We start from the raw sequence: 17,032 nt of genomic DNA on the forward strand, positions 1-17,032 counted from the left end.
ATTGGTGGTGGAGGTGGTCCCTGGCTCGTGGGTCTGTGGAGCCGCTCTGGGGCTGCCCCTGTGCCGTGGGACCGGTGGGTGCTCCTTATCACCTGGAGCTGGGGGTCCCGGCTGCAAAACTGGGATCCAGCTTTGCCCCTGGTGCCGACAGCATCCAGCCATGCCCTGGGAGCCTTGGTGCCCTCTGGGCTTTGCTACTGGCAACTGCCCTTGAGTAAGCCCTGTGCTGGAGCCCTTGTGTTTTAGGAAGCAATTTAAAATCGATGTTAATCTTGTAGTTTGAAAGCCTTGCCTGCAGCGTGAGGTGTTTGGAGCACTGCAGAACAGCTTAAAATGCAATTTAAAATAGTGCTGGCTGGCAATAGAGGAGCAACTAAAAATACCCTGCTGGTACTTTTTCAAAAAAAGTGAAAGGGGGATGAGAAGGGGGGAAAGATGGGGTTAAAAAAAATAAACTAAGTGAAAAGTGAACTGCAGCTTGTGCTGGGGTTGTGCATATTGGTCTCCTCTTCCCAGCTGCCTGCCTTCCCCAGCCCATCTCCTGGGACTGCTGGGGAGAGGAAAAGATGACCGAGCTCATTTTGCCTGGCGAATGATGGCTTGTGGCAGGACTTGTGGGACCGTCCCCATGTCCCATTGGGAACATCAGGTGTCTAGTGTGTGTGTGGGGGTAAGGAGTAATAAAAGTTGGGGGGGAACAGCCCTGTGCTCTCCCTTGCAGTAATGAAACGCTCCTGTCTGTGAATGTAAGTGTCTATTTGTATTGCTCAGCTTCCTGCCTTTTCTTATTTATATGGAAATGGGGAGCGAACATGTGTTAGGGTGGAGATAGAGAGCTGCAGTCTGCTCTTACAGGCGTTTCCTTTAGGGGGGTGTGGGCAGGGGGAGCTGGTTGGGGTGGAGAAGTGGCAGGACCCCCTTCTGCAGGCTCAGCTCGAGGTCCCGCAGCCGAAGGGCTGCCCAGAGGGAGGGAGCGGAGACCCCAAACCCAGCGGGGTTGGTAGGGGGACACCGGGCTGGCACCCCCCCCCTCCATGCTGTGTGCAGCAGCAGGCTGGAGGAGGACTGGTGGCACCTTGGGTGAAGGCTGAGCTTTGCTCAGAACCTCTCCGTGGCCTCTCTCGAACCAACCTTCTCCGTGAAACCTAGTCCAGCATCACCCTCCTGGGGGGGCATCAGCCTCCCGGGGGAGGACCTGCAGCGTGCTGGGGCGCGGGGCTGCAGAAGGAAAGCGGGGGTACGGATCATCGCTCGTGAAGCTGTTGGCAGCGTGGGAGAGCGGAGCCCAAGGATGTGGCTTTGCCGTGGCTGTCCGGGAGCGGGGTGGGCAGAGCGGTGCCTGGCCGTAGGGGTGGCATGGGGCTTGCGGGAGTGATTTATGGGGCCGAACGGGATTGCTTCCCATCTGCTGGTGTTGTTTCAGGCAGCATGCGTGCCATGGCACAGCCCGCTCTTGCTTTCAGATGGGGAACTTCTGCAGCAGATCGGTCCCTCCGCTGTGGTGTCTTGCCCCCCAGGCACTGCCGGCGTGTCTAGGGGGGCTGTCAGAAAGCTGGGGGGGTCTTTCGAGCCTGCGGCAGGGTTGCGATTGCTGCTATCGCATGGCTGCGTTAGCAGAGCCCTGGGGTGGCTCCTGCCTGGCTCAGCCATGGCACATGGCTGCCAGTGGGGCCTGGTGGGCTCTGCCCGCCCGTGGATGCGGCGAGAAGGAGCGAAAACACCCCCGAAGCTGCACGCTTGCTGTCGATTGCACAGGAGTGGGTGAGGGGATGGATAAATCCAGGGGGTAGATGGTAGCAGGCAGGTGGGATATAATCTGCTTTACCAGCTGGTGACTTAAGGCTGCTTAATTTGGCTGATTGCCAGGGAACCACTTCCTTGCCGGCCATTTCCAGCGGCTCAGCAGCAGATCGATGGTGCAGCTGGAGCCGTACCGAAGCGTCTGCTTCACTGGCAGCCCCCAAGCTGCTTCGTGGGCACCTCCAGGTGCAAATTGCTGCTGCTGGCGTGACAGCTCCCTGTGTGGCTCCTTGTGCTTTTTTGCGTTGGGGCGCTGGCTAAGCAGGTCCGTATTTTCTTTGTATAACTTCAAATAATAAATCCGTAGTCGCAATCCGACGGCAAATATGGGTGGGTTTGCTGGAGGCAACAACTGGCTGGGTGCCGATGCTGGTGAGTGGGTGCCCTCAAGGGGTGCAGCTATGGACCTCGTCCATCCCTGGAGCAGCTTCCTCCCAGGGTGGGTGCCGAAGGGATGGAGACGGGAGGCGACCGTCGCTGCCGGGCTGACCCTCGCCTTGGGCTTTCTTGTTGCCGGTTAGTGCTGGGTCTCTGGGCTGTGATTGTAATGGATTATGTGTCAGGGTTAGCTGGAGCCCTTGGCTAGTTGGCCTTTTGAGGGGTTTAAGTAGCCTGGAGTTGTCCTTTAAAGGAGAAAAACAAAGCAAAGCAAATGATGCTTTGGATTGAAATTAATTCAGCTGGTATTTTCAGTGGACGTAAGTAATATCTTACCATCTCTGAGCAAATTCCCTTCTTGTACTGGAGCGTTCAGCTGTTGCGAGACAGCCAGGCAGGGATATAACTTATGTCTGAGAAGGGGGGGGGGAATCAACAACAAATCAGCCATGTTATGAACAGCAGAGATGTATTGTGGAATTGCATTTTAAATGTCAGGGGGATGTCTCAGCGCTGTTCACACTGGTGTGGGTCGAGCCTGTGCCTCGGTCTCCCCTCGGAATATGGACTCTTGTGGCTGCTGGGTTAGGGAGGCTTTTGGTCTCATTGAAACTGGACTGGTTTTTGGGTGGAAAAGCTCCCTGTAAGCGACCAACGCCACCTCTGCACTCATGGGGTGGCACTGGGGTCCTGCAGCCACAAGGAGGAAAACGCAAGGGATGTGTTGGGCTGAGTGCTGGTGTGCAGCTCAAACATCATTTCCCCTACGTGTTTCTCTTTCCCCATCTTCTTGGCATGAAGCTGATGCTGAGCAGCGTGCGGCCCCCCCTGCCCTGAGCAGGATGGGCCCGAGTGACCCAGGGACAGGTGGCTAAAGGGAACATGCCCTCAAAGTGCTATTTTTTTTTCTCATGAGGGGTTTTAGCTCCTTTTGAAAACCTCAGCCCAAGCATCCAAGAACCGCACATAAACCCGTGTGACAGGGTGGCATCCTGCGTGCTCCATCCATGCTTGTGAAGTGCTGGGTGGAGATGGCTCCCAGCGTGAGCAGTGGTGGGGCGGCATGGGGAGGATGCTCAGGATCCCAAAACACGATGCCTGAGCGTGGAAACTCCTTCTCATCGGCTCTTTCCCCTGTGGCACAACCTGGGCTTTGCCAGTGCCACTTCACATCATCTCCACTGGTCCCAGCCTCGTACTGGGCTGCCCGGCAGGGAGTCCCTCATGCTGTGGCCACACTGGAGATGCTCCATGAAATGGTGCTTTCTCAGCTGCTCTCTGCTCCTGCACGGTCGCCCCAAGGCATCTGGCATTGAACTTCACCCTTGCGTCCAGGTCTGCGCATGCAGCAAAACTCATCCGCGCGCCTGTCCTGGCTCCTATTCCTGGAGGTTTCGGTGACAAGTAATGGCAGGGGGTGGGACGCCTGCCCAGAGAGGTATTCACTCCAAGAAGGTATTTTAAAGACAAGTGTATCATTAGTGAATTCCCTAGGGTTTCGACCCATCCAAATTTGAGCATATTGGCTGTTGACTATTCCACTGGTTTCGCAGAAAAACTATTTCTTCTTCCACTAGACATCACCCTTAGGGGATGCTTTCTTTTTTTTCCCTGATTTCATCCAATTACTTAGCTGTATGCTCTTCTGAAGCACCATAAATAATTCTCCTCCCTCTGCTGTGTTTACCAGCATGTCTCATGAAATCCAGTAAGATATGATTGATTGCAATCATTATTTCCTAGTGCTGCTATGAAAACCTCCGTCAGGTTCAGTGATTGCCTTTAAAGAGTGGCTGCCACTCAGGAAAACTGTCAAAAACCTGTCATACTTTAGCAAACTCCAATTAATCTGTTGAGCAGTTTTACTTGTGTTTTCTTTCCCATCATTGCTGATTATCAAGGGTAATTAGAATATTTTTCCTTTGTAATTAGCAGCTTGCTTGCTTTTTTAAAAAAAAAAAAGTGGCTTGCAAGACTATTTTACTGGGGTTTCATGCTATTGAGTTGGGTTTGGGTTTATCCTGTCTGCCTGCAGTGCTGTTTGCAAGTGTCTCAGGGATCTCCATCACTGGCTTAAGGGGAGAAGCTGGGGGTACTGGTTGGGCTCGCCTCCATCCTCCGAATCCCCGTCGCTGGCACTCACTGTCAGGCAGCCGAGCAGCCGTTCGGCGGGTGTCTGGGTCTCCGCTTCAGGTTAACAAATTAATCCTGGCTCTTGCATTTTTAAAAGAGTCACTTCAGCACTTTTCCGCCTTTCTTTTGGTTTTAATGAGACACACTTTCCAAGAGATGTAATAATCATTGCCAAAAATGTCAGATCGTTCTTGTTATCCTCCTTAAGCTTCTGGAACAACAACAACAACAACAAAAAAGGCCAAGAACAGAAAAAGGTGGTGATGAGGAAGGGCTTTGACTTCATCTCCAAGAGCCAGGGGAGGGCTGCGGGGAGATGTGCCCCATGACAGCTCTGCTTTCTGGCAGGGTGCCCGAAAAGATAACCCAGTGAAGGCTGAGATTTGTTTTTTATTACTATTTTTACTTAGAATATGAGGTGTTTCTTTATTTCTTTATTGGAGATGGAATATCTCCGCTCACTGTTGACAGCAAAGCTCAGAGCTTTGCTGTTGAAAAGCATCCTAGAATCGCTCGAAACTAGCTGGGAAATTGGATGGTGGCAGCGACACGATGGGAAATCTCGGCAAAGCTAGCGGGAGAGCCGGGGGGGCTGGGCTGGCGCTGGGGGCTTGGCGACGGGGCCAGGGCTTGTGGCTCTGCTCGCTGCCACCTTCTCCGGGATGCAGGGGGAAACGATTTCATTCCGCGATTTGAATATCCTCGTCCCTCCTTAGTGAGTTGGGAGCAGAGCTGTCTTGTCAGCTGTGCTTCTGCGGTGAGGAGTCAGAGCAGGCACCCTCGGCTGGACTGCCTGGGGTGTGGATGTGGCCCGAGCAGCAGGAAAGCTCCGTCTCCTGCTCCTGCTTGAGCAATGGGGTGATCCCTGGGGACCTTTGCCCAGGCGGTGGGGACGCGGTGCTGAGCACCCCTGGGTGCCCGGCACGGACATCGGCTCACTGCTGCCTGATGGAAACGTGAGCTCTGTATAGCTCTGTGCCTCAGTTTCCCTTTTCCGCCTTGCCCAGGGCAGGATTAGGCTCCCTTAGCAGGGCTGGAGAGGTTCCCGGGACACATCCCGACCCCCTCAGGAAAGGGCTTTTCCCAGGTCTCTTCTGCGGGGACAAGCTCTGTACGTGTATCTTGGTTTTAATCAGGGGCCAGAGCTGTTTCTCTGCCTGGGCTTTGCGAGCAGCCATTTAAATTTCAAATGAACTGCACCACTAAACAGGCCTTCGTAATTAAATGAATGCAGCCTGGCTACAAATTGGGGTGACAGCCCAGCACTGAGTGGCAAAGGCAGCAGTGGCTCTCAGTCATCTCTGTTGCCTTCCCAGATGTGATCCTTGCACCTTCCTGGCGAACGAGCATGACCTGACCCCCTCAAAACAAACTGGGATCCAAATCCTTGGGCCAGGGGCACCACTCCGTCCATGGAAATGTGGTGATTGTGGTTTAAGCTCTTCTGGCCAGCTGCAGGGGTTGTATCAGGTCCTTCCCCTGACCTCCAGATTCACCCACTGGCACAGGAGCATGCAAGAAGGATGTGCAGTCTCCGTCTCGCTCAAAAACTGAGTTCAAGGTCTAAGCTCTGACCTGCTGGCAGTGCCAGGATGTCAGAGCAGGAGCAAATCCCAAGCAGAAATCCCCATTTGGGGGGCGGTCAGTCCTGGAAGCCACCTGGGGCAGGCAGGCAGAGGGTGCCAGGAGCTGCGAGCTGTGAACATGGCCCAGCCGTGGTAAGGATGTCACCGGAGTGGGCTCAGTCCAGTGAGGAAATAACTAATGTGGATTTTCTGACTTAAGGCCATCTCAGAGCTTTTCTGTTTTTCTTGGCCATGTCTTTGCCCAGTTTGCTCAGCTGTGTTTGGGGAAGCCCCTGTACAAACTGAGCTCCAGTGTCCAAGTTTCCACTTTTCCCCCCCATAGCATCTTTTAATTGTGAGTTCATTAGCACTTCTGCCCTTTAATGGGACAGGCTGTGACTTGTGTCCCACCCAGGAGATTGGGAGACCTTCCTGGTGGGATGGGCAAAAGTGGCTCCTGCATTCCCAGACCCATCCAGGGAGGTCCTGGGGCTGCACAGGACTTCGGGCACCCACCAATTCAAGCAGAAGTCACCAATTTCTTGCTGTGGGAGTGCAGGGAGCATTTGGGGAAAAGCCTGGTTTCAATCTCCATGAATGTTTTTGGTTGGGGGTTTTTTTTTTTGAGGAATTGCTTTTGCTCTCAATTTTTCTTCTGTTTTATTAGATAGCATCAGGAAAAAATAATGTGTTGCTGATAATCTCAGCCAAGCATGGAAGACAGCCTTTGGCGAGGTCTGGCTGGCCCGGTGTCAGCTTCTCACAGGGGTTAAGGGTTGGCTTGTAACCCTGTGTTCATGTGCCACACGTCTGACAGCAACAGGCGGCCGCAGCGGTACGATGCTTTCACAGTGCCTGCCGGGGTGAGAGCCTGGCAGGGCTCGTGCGAGTGCCGAAGCCCCTGGTTGAGCTGCGGTGCCGATGCAGCCCTCCTCCCTCAGGGCCGGAGAACCGATCGCCGGCAGCCGTGGCTCCAGTGCTGCAGCATCTGGAGCTGGAGTTAGAGGGTGATTTACTGGGAGCGTGGGGAGGGAGCCGGGTCCCACCACGGCCATATGCACCGCTCTCATCTGAATACCAAAACCAGCTAGACCTCACGTTCAGGCTGGTCTCTGCGCTGTTTGACGTGCGCAGCGGCTTGAGTCAGCTCCTGCAGTGAGGAGAAGCCCATGCCAGGTCTGTCCCTGGCACGTGATGCCATTGGGATGCCCCACTCCATCCCAGCGCCGGGGCTGAGCTGGGTGCAGGGTGCTGTGCCGGGGTGGGGGACCCAGGGGATGCGCCAGCACAGCCACCCTCTGGCTTTACAAGACCCGGTTTTGCATCCGTTTGGAGTTGCGTTAGATGTCTGTAAATCCTGATAGCCACCTGGGATGTCCAGCAGCCGCTCGCTTTCCCAGCACTGCCTGCCCAGCTCCTCCTGCTCCCTAAATTAAATATGTGCTGCCTCTTGAAAAGCACATGTGAGTGGAACAGCAGAGATAAGCTAAACGGGAGAAGTTCAGGGGATTATGCACTGATTAAGTTATTACTAACGTGAAATGAGCTGCGCTGAGATGAAACAGGAGCTTTATTTTCTGTTCCCTGGCTTCGGGCTCGGGGCTGCCTGTCACCAGACAGCAGATCAAACTGGGAGCCAGGAGCTCATGTATCCCCCGGCGCTTTCAACACAGCAGCAGGTCGGTGCTGTGCAAACCCATAGGAAGCAGAATGTTAAATGGGGCTGGGAATCCGGGGCCTTCCCTGCTGGGGAGGGTTTGCTGAGATGCAGCGCTTGAGACAGAGCTATTTCCAGTGCTGGGGCACCCACCCTGTAGTAGATTTGGGTAGAAAATAAATTCTCTGCAACAGGAAAATCCGGCGCTGCTGGGAGGATATGCTGGGGGAGGACCACCTATTTGCTCCATTTCCCATGCTTTTCCTTATGCATCCCTTGCAGGCTGCTATCAAAGGCAGGATGCTGGGCTAGATGGGTCTTGGAGAGTGAAAAATAGAAATGCAAAATGAAAGGCTGTTTGGTTAGTGTTTGAGAATCAAATTGGTTTCCCATAAGCACTCAGGACAGGCTGGATCGGGTGGACAAGTCAGGAGTTTATGCCCGGAGAGGCAGGTGAAGAATCCTGGATCCAGGGCTGGTATAACTGCTGGCTGTGGGGACCTGCAGCAGCCCAGCTGGATTTGGGCAGGCAGGGATTAACCCATGCTTGGGCAAGACGATGGGGCTGTGGGGCTGTTGCCAGAGCCAGGGAGGGGGAATATCAGGGACAGCAGGGCACCGAGATGGTCCATTAACCACTGAGCCCATCAGTGGGGCTGGGGAGTGCGGGACCGCAGGCAGCTTTGGGGCTGAAGCCGTGGGGAGGGGGATTTTCTCGGTCTGACACGGCAGCGTCCAGCCCGTGACAGTGTCTCGCTTGCTCTTTGTGTGCCTGCAGTGATGGGCGCGCTGGAGTCCCGAGGGGTGCTGCGGCGAATGAGCGACATGCTGGAGATGCTGATGAAGAGGATGGACATCCTGGCCAGGCTGGAGAATAGCACTGACTTCCACAAAGGGGATGAAGCGCGATTCCCTCTGGACAGGTCAGTCGGCCGCACCGATGCCCCATGCGGACCCTGTGGAGCGGTGCCGGGCTCGGAGGGGTTTGCAGGAGCAAAAAAACCTCAGTGTGCTCTGCGGTGTCGGGCTGAGCCGCTGTGTGGGGATGGTGGAACCCAGCGGGGCACGGGGCTTGGGCAGATCTGTCATTGTCTTATTGTTTGCCATTTCTGGAACCCTTTTCTTTGGGATTTCTGAAATTACTGTCATTCTGGGCGTTACTTGTGGCACCGTCCCAGCTGCTAGCGTTGCAGCGTGGGAGGGCGTCTCTTCGCCGCCGTGCCGTGGTGGAGCTGGCGGTGGGACTCGCCGACAGCCGGAGCAGTACCTGGTGCGTGGGCTGTGCTCCCTCTGCCACTAAATCCCAGAGCGAGCTCAGGCCAGTTTCTTTGTGCCCATATTCCTCAGGTAGCTGTCGAAATGATTGTTGTTTGAAAGCCAGGGCTGGTGTGTTCAGCCTTGGAGTTGAGCAAGGCTTAAAATGAAATAGGAGCAAACTGTCGGGCCCCGCAACGCTCGCTGCACAGAGCTGGCATCCTGGCTGCCCGTGATGCACACACCGCATCTGTCCTGGCCGGCAGCTTGAGAGATGCTGTCAGACCTTCCCATCATGATTTTTTACTAAAGAGACATCTTCCTTTGCTTTAGGGAGCCTTTAAACGCTTATTAATGCTAACTTGGCTGTCACGCCGAGGCCTGCAAAAATGGTAACTAAAGCAACTTGGATGTGGAGGGGCAGGGATGGAAAAACCAAGGGGCAGCGCTTGGGACAAACTTTGCAATGCAAACCCAAAATGCCAGCGTAGATTTTGCTCAGCGGTGGGTGGCAGGGACGTGACATGCAACGGTCAGCGCTGCCCTGCACCGGGCCACCGGAGCCGGCACGGGAGCTGCGGTGCATCCCAATGGTACCTGCCTGGCATTCCCACCTCTGCCTCCTGCCGTGGCTGCGCTCGACAGCCAGCGGGGGTTCCTGTGCCTCCCTATTTCCATCATCATTTCCATTTCTCTCCCTCGCTTTCCTTACGAGTCTCTTTTGCACCTATAATGGAAAATAGAGTAAGTGAGCCTGTAATTAAAGGCTGTGCCGTACTGCGTGCACACATGAATTAAAGCTGCACAGGCTGCCTTGGAGTGCATGGTCTTGCCTTTTAAGTAACATAATTTCAACCGCTGAAAAATATAATTTACCTCGGTAATGGCAGGTGCTGGGGATTTTGTTGTTACGAGGCTGGCTGGTACCCAAGCATACAAGGAGGACAACAGTAATCCCGGAGAGGAATGGACAGGACTATTACAGCCAGCGATTGGAAGGCGCTCACTCACATTTGATGATTTTCTTGGCCAATCTCGTGTTAAAAGAACCAGTAATTTCAGGTGATGGTAATTTCTGTACACCAGCAGCCAAGAGAAAAACTTAAAAGCGTTTATGTGAACTGGTAGCAATCGCTGCAAATGGGGATCTTGTGTTTCAGATCTGCTGTGTGGCTGGTGACTCCAGGGCCATCGCTTGGAGAGACCAGAGAGTATGGGACCTTATGGACCCAGCACATCAAAACAGCCTTGGGTTTTGTGTGTGTGCTGAGATGAGCTTGAGCAGTTGAGATTACAGATGTCTTAATTTTCAGGAATAGAAAATCAGGGACAACTAGTTTATCACCTTTTGCTCCTTATAAATTACCCCTTAAGTGCATTCAAGTCCCTTCACTTGATCCTGCATCAAAACCGATCTGTGTCATCTCCTTGTTCTCACCTAGCCTCTGAAGGTCAGGTTTTGGTCATGGGGCAGAGCATCTCCAGATGAAGCAACCGTCGTGGCGGGGTTTCTTGTGGATGGATTATCTGTGTGATGATCTGTAAAGAAGCACTAGCAGCATTTGCAACCACCTGTGAAGTGTTTCCCAAGCACTCCCCTCTTTCCCTGCAGCCCCCAAGGTTTGGCTGTCTGCGGTCAGAGGAGATGTGTTGGAAGTGTTACAGCTGTGCTGGCTCTCAGCAGGTTTGAGCAGCTCTGTCTCTGCTGCCACGCGTGCTCCCTTGTCCGTAGTGCCCTTTCGTGGCTTGTCCCGGTCCCTGCCCTCCTTTGCGGGGTGCACGAGGCAGCTGGAAGGGTGCAGAGCCAATGCACCCCATCTGCTGCCCTGCTCTGAGCAAAGCCTGGCTCTGGGCTGACCCTGCTGCTCTGATGGATGCTCTCCAGAGCTGCGTGGAGCATCCCGGGGGGAATCAAATAGTGGCTGAAGCGAAACCTGGGCTGAGACCCTGTGGAGTGGGGGGGGCTGAGGTCCCTGTCCTTTGGGGGTAACCAGCTGAAGCCCCTGGGAAGCCCCTGTGCCGAGGGGGAACGGGCACCGCCAACCGCACCCGGACCGAGCGGTGCCTCCTGAATCCAAATCAGCCCCATGGCCGCGGAGATGCCTTGGTTCTATTCGTTATGAGGACACCGGGACTCCACCAAGGGCTTGTTTCTGCCTTCCCTCCCTGTCTCTTTGATCACCAGCAACTGACTTGAAGCTGTCAGCAAAAGATAATACAATTAAAGGGTGCTAATTTCAAAGGGATTTTATTCTTTACAATGTCTTCGGTTAGCACAGCGGCTGCCTTCGTCTCCTTCCCTGCTCAGCAAAGCCGCAAGCGTGGGCTTTGCAATTCCACCTGCGCAGAAGTGGATTAATTCTTGTTTTTACAAAGTGCTCTCCTGCTTAACACTGGATCTCTGATAAAATTGGGAGGGCTTGGATTTGCAGAGCCCCAGTGAAGAGGAAGGAGGTGAAGGCTTCAGTGGGCTTTATGGAATAGCCTATGAGCACTGTCCCCCTCCAGCAAAGCTCCAGCAGAGGGCAAGGATGGCTTTTCCCCTTGGAAAGTGCAAGGAGGAATTTAAATATACAGGGTGTAATTAATGATCTGCCTTGGAAAGCCTCCCAGCTGCCAGGGCAGGCAGCTTTACGTGCCTGAAAGTTGCTCCAAGATCTTTCTTGCTCTGTAGGTGCTGTCTGATGGAACGCTCTACAGGTGCCTCTCTATGTAGCCCACCAGCCTCTTGCAATGCTTCAGATAAAACTCTTGGCAAACCCAAATGTCCAACACCCTCCTTAGTAGAGCTGCCCAGGGTTTTTGTGGTATGTTATGCTGGGGTAAGGGGACACAGGCTGCACGCGTGAATCAGCCTGCCATCCCCCTGGGTGTTGGATCCCTTCTCCAGTCCTCCCCGGGCTCCCCCCTGCCCATGCTGGGAAGGTAAGTGATGGGTTCCCTAACGAGGGCAAGCAGTCTGCCAGTCAGCTGCAGAAAAAATCAATACCGCTGTTAATTGAATGCAACCCTCATAAATCATCGGGGGGGAGGGAAATTAGAAGTACTTATGGAAGCCTCCTGGAGAGCTATTTACTGGGCAAGGGAAATACTAGTTTGCAGTGGAAGTGTTGGTCCCCTGCTGGAAAGTGCTTGGGAGGGAGGGAGGGGGTCAGAAGTGGCTGACCCCAGCAGGCACCGTAACCTGACAGCATTGGGGCTCGGAGAAGCCCTGCTCTGGGGGCCGGGCTGCCCCCGACCTGCCCTGTGCCCATGGGAGGTGGTGGCAGGGAAGACTGGGGTCTGCAGTGCCGGCATCCCCGGTCATCCCTCTCCCCCACATAGTGGTTAGCCTGCAAAGGGTGTTATTTGCTAACGACTGATTAATCTTCAAGCTTAATTACTGCCAAGGCTCAGTTAATTTCCACACACTTTAAGTATTTGTTCTTGTAATCATTACATGACTCCATATTCTCCCAGTAATTAAAAGTCTCACAATATGACACTAAATGGGTGATGTTCCTGCATCCTGCCAGCCTGGCTCTATTAATTCCTGAATTGTCACCACTGATTAGCTGGCTTTAGAGAAATCGCTGCCAGATGCCACAGTCTCCTGCTATCCAGGTGAGCCCGGAGCGGTCTTTGACCCCTCCATGCACCTTTCCCTGTCTCCTCGGCATGTTGCGGGGCTCAGCGAGGGCATCTGCAAGGTGAGGCTGGTGCTACGTGGTGTGAAAGCTGTCTGGAGCTGGGAGAGCCCTGAAGCAGCCCACAGGGAAGGTTAGACCCATCCTGCGATCCAGCCCAGCTTTGCCTGGTAGTTGTTTTGGCGAGCAGAGCTTGGCTGCAGGAGCAGCATCAGGGGTGCAGCTGGGCAGGAGAGCCCAGCAGCCAGCGCTGTGGGAGCCTTCCTCCCTGGCACTCTCCTTCCTCACAGGTTCCTCAACCCATTTCATCCTGGCAGAGGCAGTGAGTTGTTTCTCGCCAGCTCCTGAGGATGTCTCCAGCCCAGTCCTGGATGCTGTCGGTGTTAGCTTGGAGGGGATGGGCACAGCGCAGGGGGTCGCTGAGGACCCCTCAGTGTGGGGTCCCCATCAGGGGCAGGGGAGGGGATGCCATGGGGAAATTCATGCCTGGGCAGCTGAAATAAATTGCTGTTCCCGCTAAGGCAGAGCGGAGAGGTGGCTGTGCACCACTAGCAGGGTGGCCAGGGGAGCAGGGTCCATCCATGTGCCCCCCCTTGCTCCGAGGGGCTCTGGGCTCGTTGGGAGAGACCCACAGCCGGAGGGCGATGGGCATCGCCAACGCGGTGGGGGTACAGGTGCCCACATGTGCCCAGGTCACTCACACCCTCCCCTCCTGCTCCCAGGCTTGTACCTCCCCCAGCACCTCCAGCTCAATTTGCTGAACCTAATTCTGCAATAGGCTTTGCTTTCTGTTTATTTTATGCCTTTCCATCCCAAAGCATTGATACGGGGGGGCTTTATCGCAGGGCTTTGCAAAGGCTTCTTGATTCGTTAACGCGTGGAGGCGAAGTGCCGTTGCTGGGGGGTTTGTGCCGTGGTTGTTTGTGTTGCCTCGGGTGGCTTGCGCAGGGAAAGCCCTCAGCACCCGGTCCCCGGGGGCGAGCAGAGCCCAGGGTTTTGGGGCAGTGCTGGGGGGGTGCAGAGGAGCATGGCACCAGTGTGCCTTTTCCCAGGCTGTGTGTCTGATTTGCCCTTTGAGGAAAATCAGATCCTGTTAACCCTCCGTCAGATGTCCCTGGTTTCGGAGCAGCTGGGGGCAAGCAAGCCCCCTCCAAAGGGATGGGCTCAGGGGCTTCCCAGCTGGGGGGCATGGGCACGATGGAGGTGGGCATCCAGGGAGGCTGTAGTGCTGATGGTGGAAACATAGGCTACCAAAATAACCCTTCCAAAATGAAGCGGAGTGTGCCATAGCTGGCAAAGAAAATGTGGGGCTGAGGGCTGTAGAAAAGCATGGGCTCAGGAGAGCATCTCACCCAGCGGATCCCCTGCCCCAGGGTTCATGATCAAAACTGCGTATTTTTGGTCTAACTTTTAGGCAGGTCCCTCTTAGTCGAGGCTGGCAATGTCTTCACAGCTCACCAAAGGCAGTTTCTTGCAGCCTGCATCAGGCTACTCAAGCACGTAGAGAAATATATCTGATTTATACCCCAATCAAGTGACGATTAACATACATCAAAGTGATGATCCCATAACCCTCCTGTCTGTGATCCCTCATGTTCACATAAATAAAATCTGCTGCTGCCCAGTCATATGGCTCAGCTCGGTTCTGCTCTGGGAGCCAGAAGGAAAGCGAAGGTTTGGGCTTGTGGCTTCAGCTTTGTGTTCTGTTTGGGAAGGATCTCGGAGCACTTCATAGCATTCATAAAATAGTTTAATTAATGATCTTGGTTATACTTTGCTGGCAAGTTCTCCCTATGTTGGCAAGTTACTGTCTTTGATTGGAAAGTTGGTTTTCATCATATTTTTTCATGAAATTTATTGCCAGCTTGCTCAAATGGCAGTGTCCTCCGCTGGGCTTTGTAGCCGTGGGCTTTGGGTTAGCTCAGGGTCTGGTCCTCTAAATGCATTTGTGCGAGAAGCATCACCCACAGTAAACTAAAATTAAAATAAATGGAAGTATTTCAGTGAGTTAAATACTCCGGTATTTATTAGGCAATTTATTGCGTAACTTGGTGTTGAGGAGTTCAGGCAGGGCTCTGCCCATGCATCATCCACTACTTGCTTGGATGAGTTTCCAAGGAATGTTCCCATCCCGAAACACATTCTCTGGAATATTTGTCCAGGGTGAATTCCCAATGAGCACAAACATGGCCAGAGCAAACTCAGGTCTTTATTCAGGTGTTCATGGAGGGGAGACTGAGCTGTTTGTCTCAACCCTGAGGTGTAATGGAAAAGATTGCAGTATACAGAGATACCAGAAATTGTATTGGAAGCATATGCTGTTCTGTGATTTTTTTTTTTTGTAATATTTTTATTTCTTTTTAAGTTTTTATCCAGTTGACTGGCTGGAGCTGCCTGTGAAGAATAAACCCACTTATCAGTGGCATGGGCCCTCTTGTAGATGGCTCTCGGGGAGGTTGCAAAGCTGGGTGCAGCATCCCTGTCCTTGTTTGATGTTAGGAAAGGCACCGAGGAGCTGAACGACCTGGCAGAGCCCGTGCTGGGGATAGCAAAGCGACAAGTCCTGTGCCTCATCCCCAGCACTTCCCCCCTCCCCGCCGCCTTTAATCTTGCTATCAATTCCTGCCAAGCTAATAGCAACCAGGGCTTTGGGCTTTTGCTCTGCTCCCTGGGGTCTGAGCCTTTCCCGAGTGGAGCAGGGCACGGGACCCTCCCCGCGCTCCCCACCACAGCACCCTGCATGCTTGGCCCCCCACCGCATGGGCCACCAGCTCAAACCAAGCCAAGGTGATTTATCCAAGCTTAGGGTAACAGCTCCAGCACCAGAGTTATGAGGATTAAACCCAGGATTACAAGTCAAACAAACACAAAACGCACAGCTGAGCCTCATGAGCCGGGCACTTGCCCAGCCACTGCTGCCTCTCCTGGTACACGCCAGCCTTGGGACCGTCAGTGTCAGGGGACTGTGACCCAAATTTTAGGGAGAGCATCAGCTGCCTGGTAATCCCCTTGTGTCCGTGTTTGTGTTCTTGCTTTTTCCCCCGCAGGCAGCCCTAGGTCCCGGCCTTTTGGGTGCAAGCCACCTTGGAGAGGATGCAGAGATGCACACAAGGGCATGGATCCCTGAAAAAAGTTTTGCCTCCAGCATCGATGAGGTTTACTTGGATTCTCTTAGGCCAGAGGAGCAAAGCTCTTAATTGCTTCATCTTCTTGGAGATTTAAATCACCTTTTTTAGTTACCCAGCACTTGGATGAGGGCTTTTCCGCATTTCCTTGGGGACCCCTCAGCTCATCCCCCACCAGCTGTTGGGTGACTCTGAGCTCATCCCACCAGGATGGATGGATGGGGAGAGGAGCTGGAGCCCACAGGGTGACCTGCTGGAGATGCCCAAGTGGTTTGTTTGTCCAGGAGATACCCCAGCTATTCTAATGGGCAGCACCTCAAAAGCTGCAGAAGGAGCCAGGAGGGTGGGAAAGGCCCTTTTCCCATTGCTGGGAAGGGTTATCCATCAGTGCCACCTCCGGGATTTCAGGTCCCTGTCCTGGAGAGCAAGGCTGTCGTGGGGCTGGATGTCAGGGGGTGATTTGTGTCCCTGGAGCAGGGAAGCAGTGAGAGCCCAGCACCAGCCCTGGGCACCCTTTCCAGCTGCTTTTGGCTCTGCCTTGGGTCTTTGGAGGAAGAAGAAAAAAAAAAAAGTCTTTAAAGAGGCAAATGGCAGTGCAGACATTGTAATGAGCAAGTTGAAATCCTTTGGTAAACTGCTCTGTGTGAACGTTGCATTTGTTGATGTATTATCTTCAAAACATCTGCTTTTCTCCATCTGTATCGGTCTTCCCAAAGTCACTGCTTTCACCAGTTAATAGCAAGAAATATCGGATGAGCAAGCAAATATGTTTAGGCCTTGTATTATGAAGACAACACACAAATAGAAAGAGATTCATCTTTTCATAATGCCACTTTTATAAAAGGCAATAAAAATACAGTGCCTTGTAAAGGGATAAACAGGCTGAATCTGAGCTGCTGCTGCGGGGATGGGGACAAGAGACAAAGTGAAGGGAACCAAATTAATGCATAAAAAAGTAAAGGAAAACTCAACCTCCGGCTATATTATATGGCAAATGATCTGCCAGTGGGGAAAGATACATCTTAATAGCAGTTTTTGAAACGAGATGAATACTGTATACAATGCATTATAAGGCACAGTGTGATCTGAATCTTAATCAACATGGGGAAATATAAATCTGAAAATAATAAAGATGAAATCAATATTGATGGTTAGAAGTAAAAGTACTGTATTTGCTGTAGTAAACGGTTTTAAGGTCCCAGGGAAAAATTTGTTCTAGAAAACCCATAGTAATTTACTATAGTTTCAATAGCTGGCACAGCCCCAGCGCATTTTGGTGGCATTTATATTGTCGCTATAGAAAAATTTAAAAAGCAACAAGGAAAAAAAAGCCCGTCGCTGCTCCCTGTGCAGTGGTGGTGCTGGAAGTGAGTTCTTTCCGCTGGGCTGATGGAAGCTGTGCTGGCATCCCAGCTCGGATGGAGACACGTGGTGGGATATTCCCCTTCTGCTTAGCTGTCACTGAGCAGAAAAAGCCACCTACCTTGTCCTTCC

General features: G+C 53.2%; 1 protein-coding gene across 2 annotated transcripts in view; it reads left to right on the forward strand.

Annotated features, from left to right (window-relative positions):
- MGAT5B (mannosyl (alpha-1,6-)-glycoprotein beta-1,6-N-acetyl-glucosaminyltransferase, isozyme B) overlaps window positions 1-17,032 on the forward strand; it is a 70,856-nt gene that overhangs the window by 18,567 nt on the left and 35,257 nt on the right. For both annotated transcript variants that reach the window (XM_010579398.1, XM_010579399.1), the window contains exon 3: window positions 8,312-8,456. In XM_010579398.1, coding sequence (XP_010577700.1) covers window positions 8,312-8,456 — 145 coding nt within the window. The remainder of the gene's footprint in view (window positions 1-8,311; window positions 8,457-17,032) is intronic.

The sequence above is a fragment of the Haliaeetus leucocephalus genome, unplaced genomic scaffold, assembly GCF_000737465.1.
Source record: "Haliaeetus leucocephalus isolate CR32 unplaced genomic scaffold, Haliaeetus_leucocephalus-4.0 Scaffold657, whole genome shotgun sequence".
NCBI classification, from domain to species: Eukaryota; Metazoa; Chordata; class Aves; order Accipitriformes; family Accipitridae; genus Haliaeetus; species Haliaeetus leucocephalus.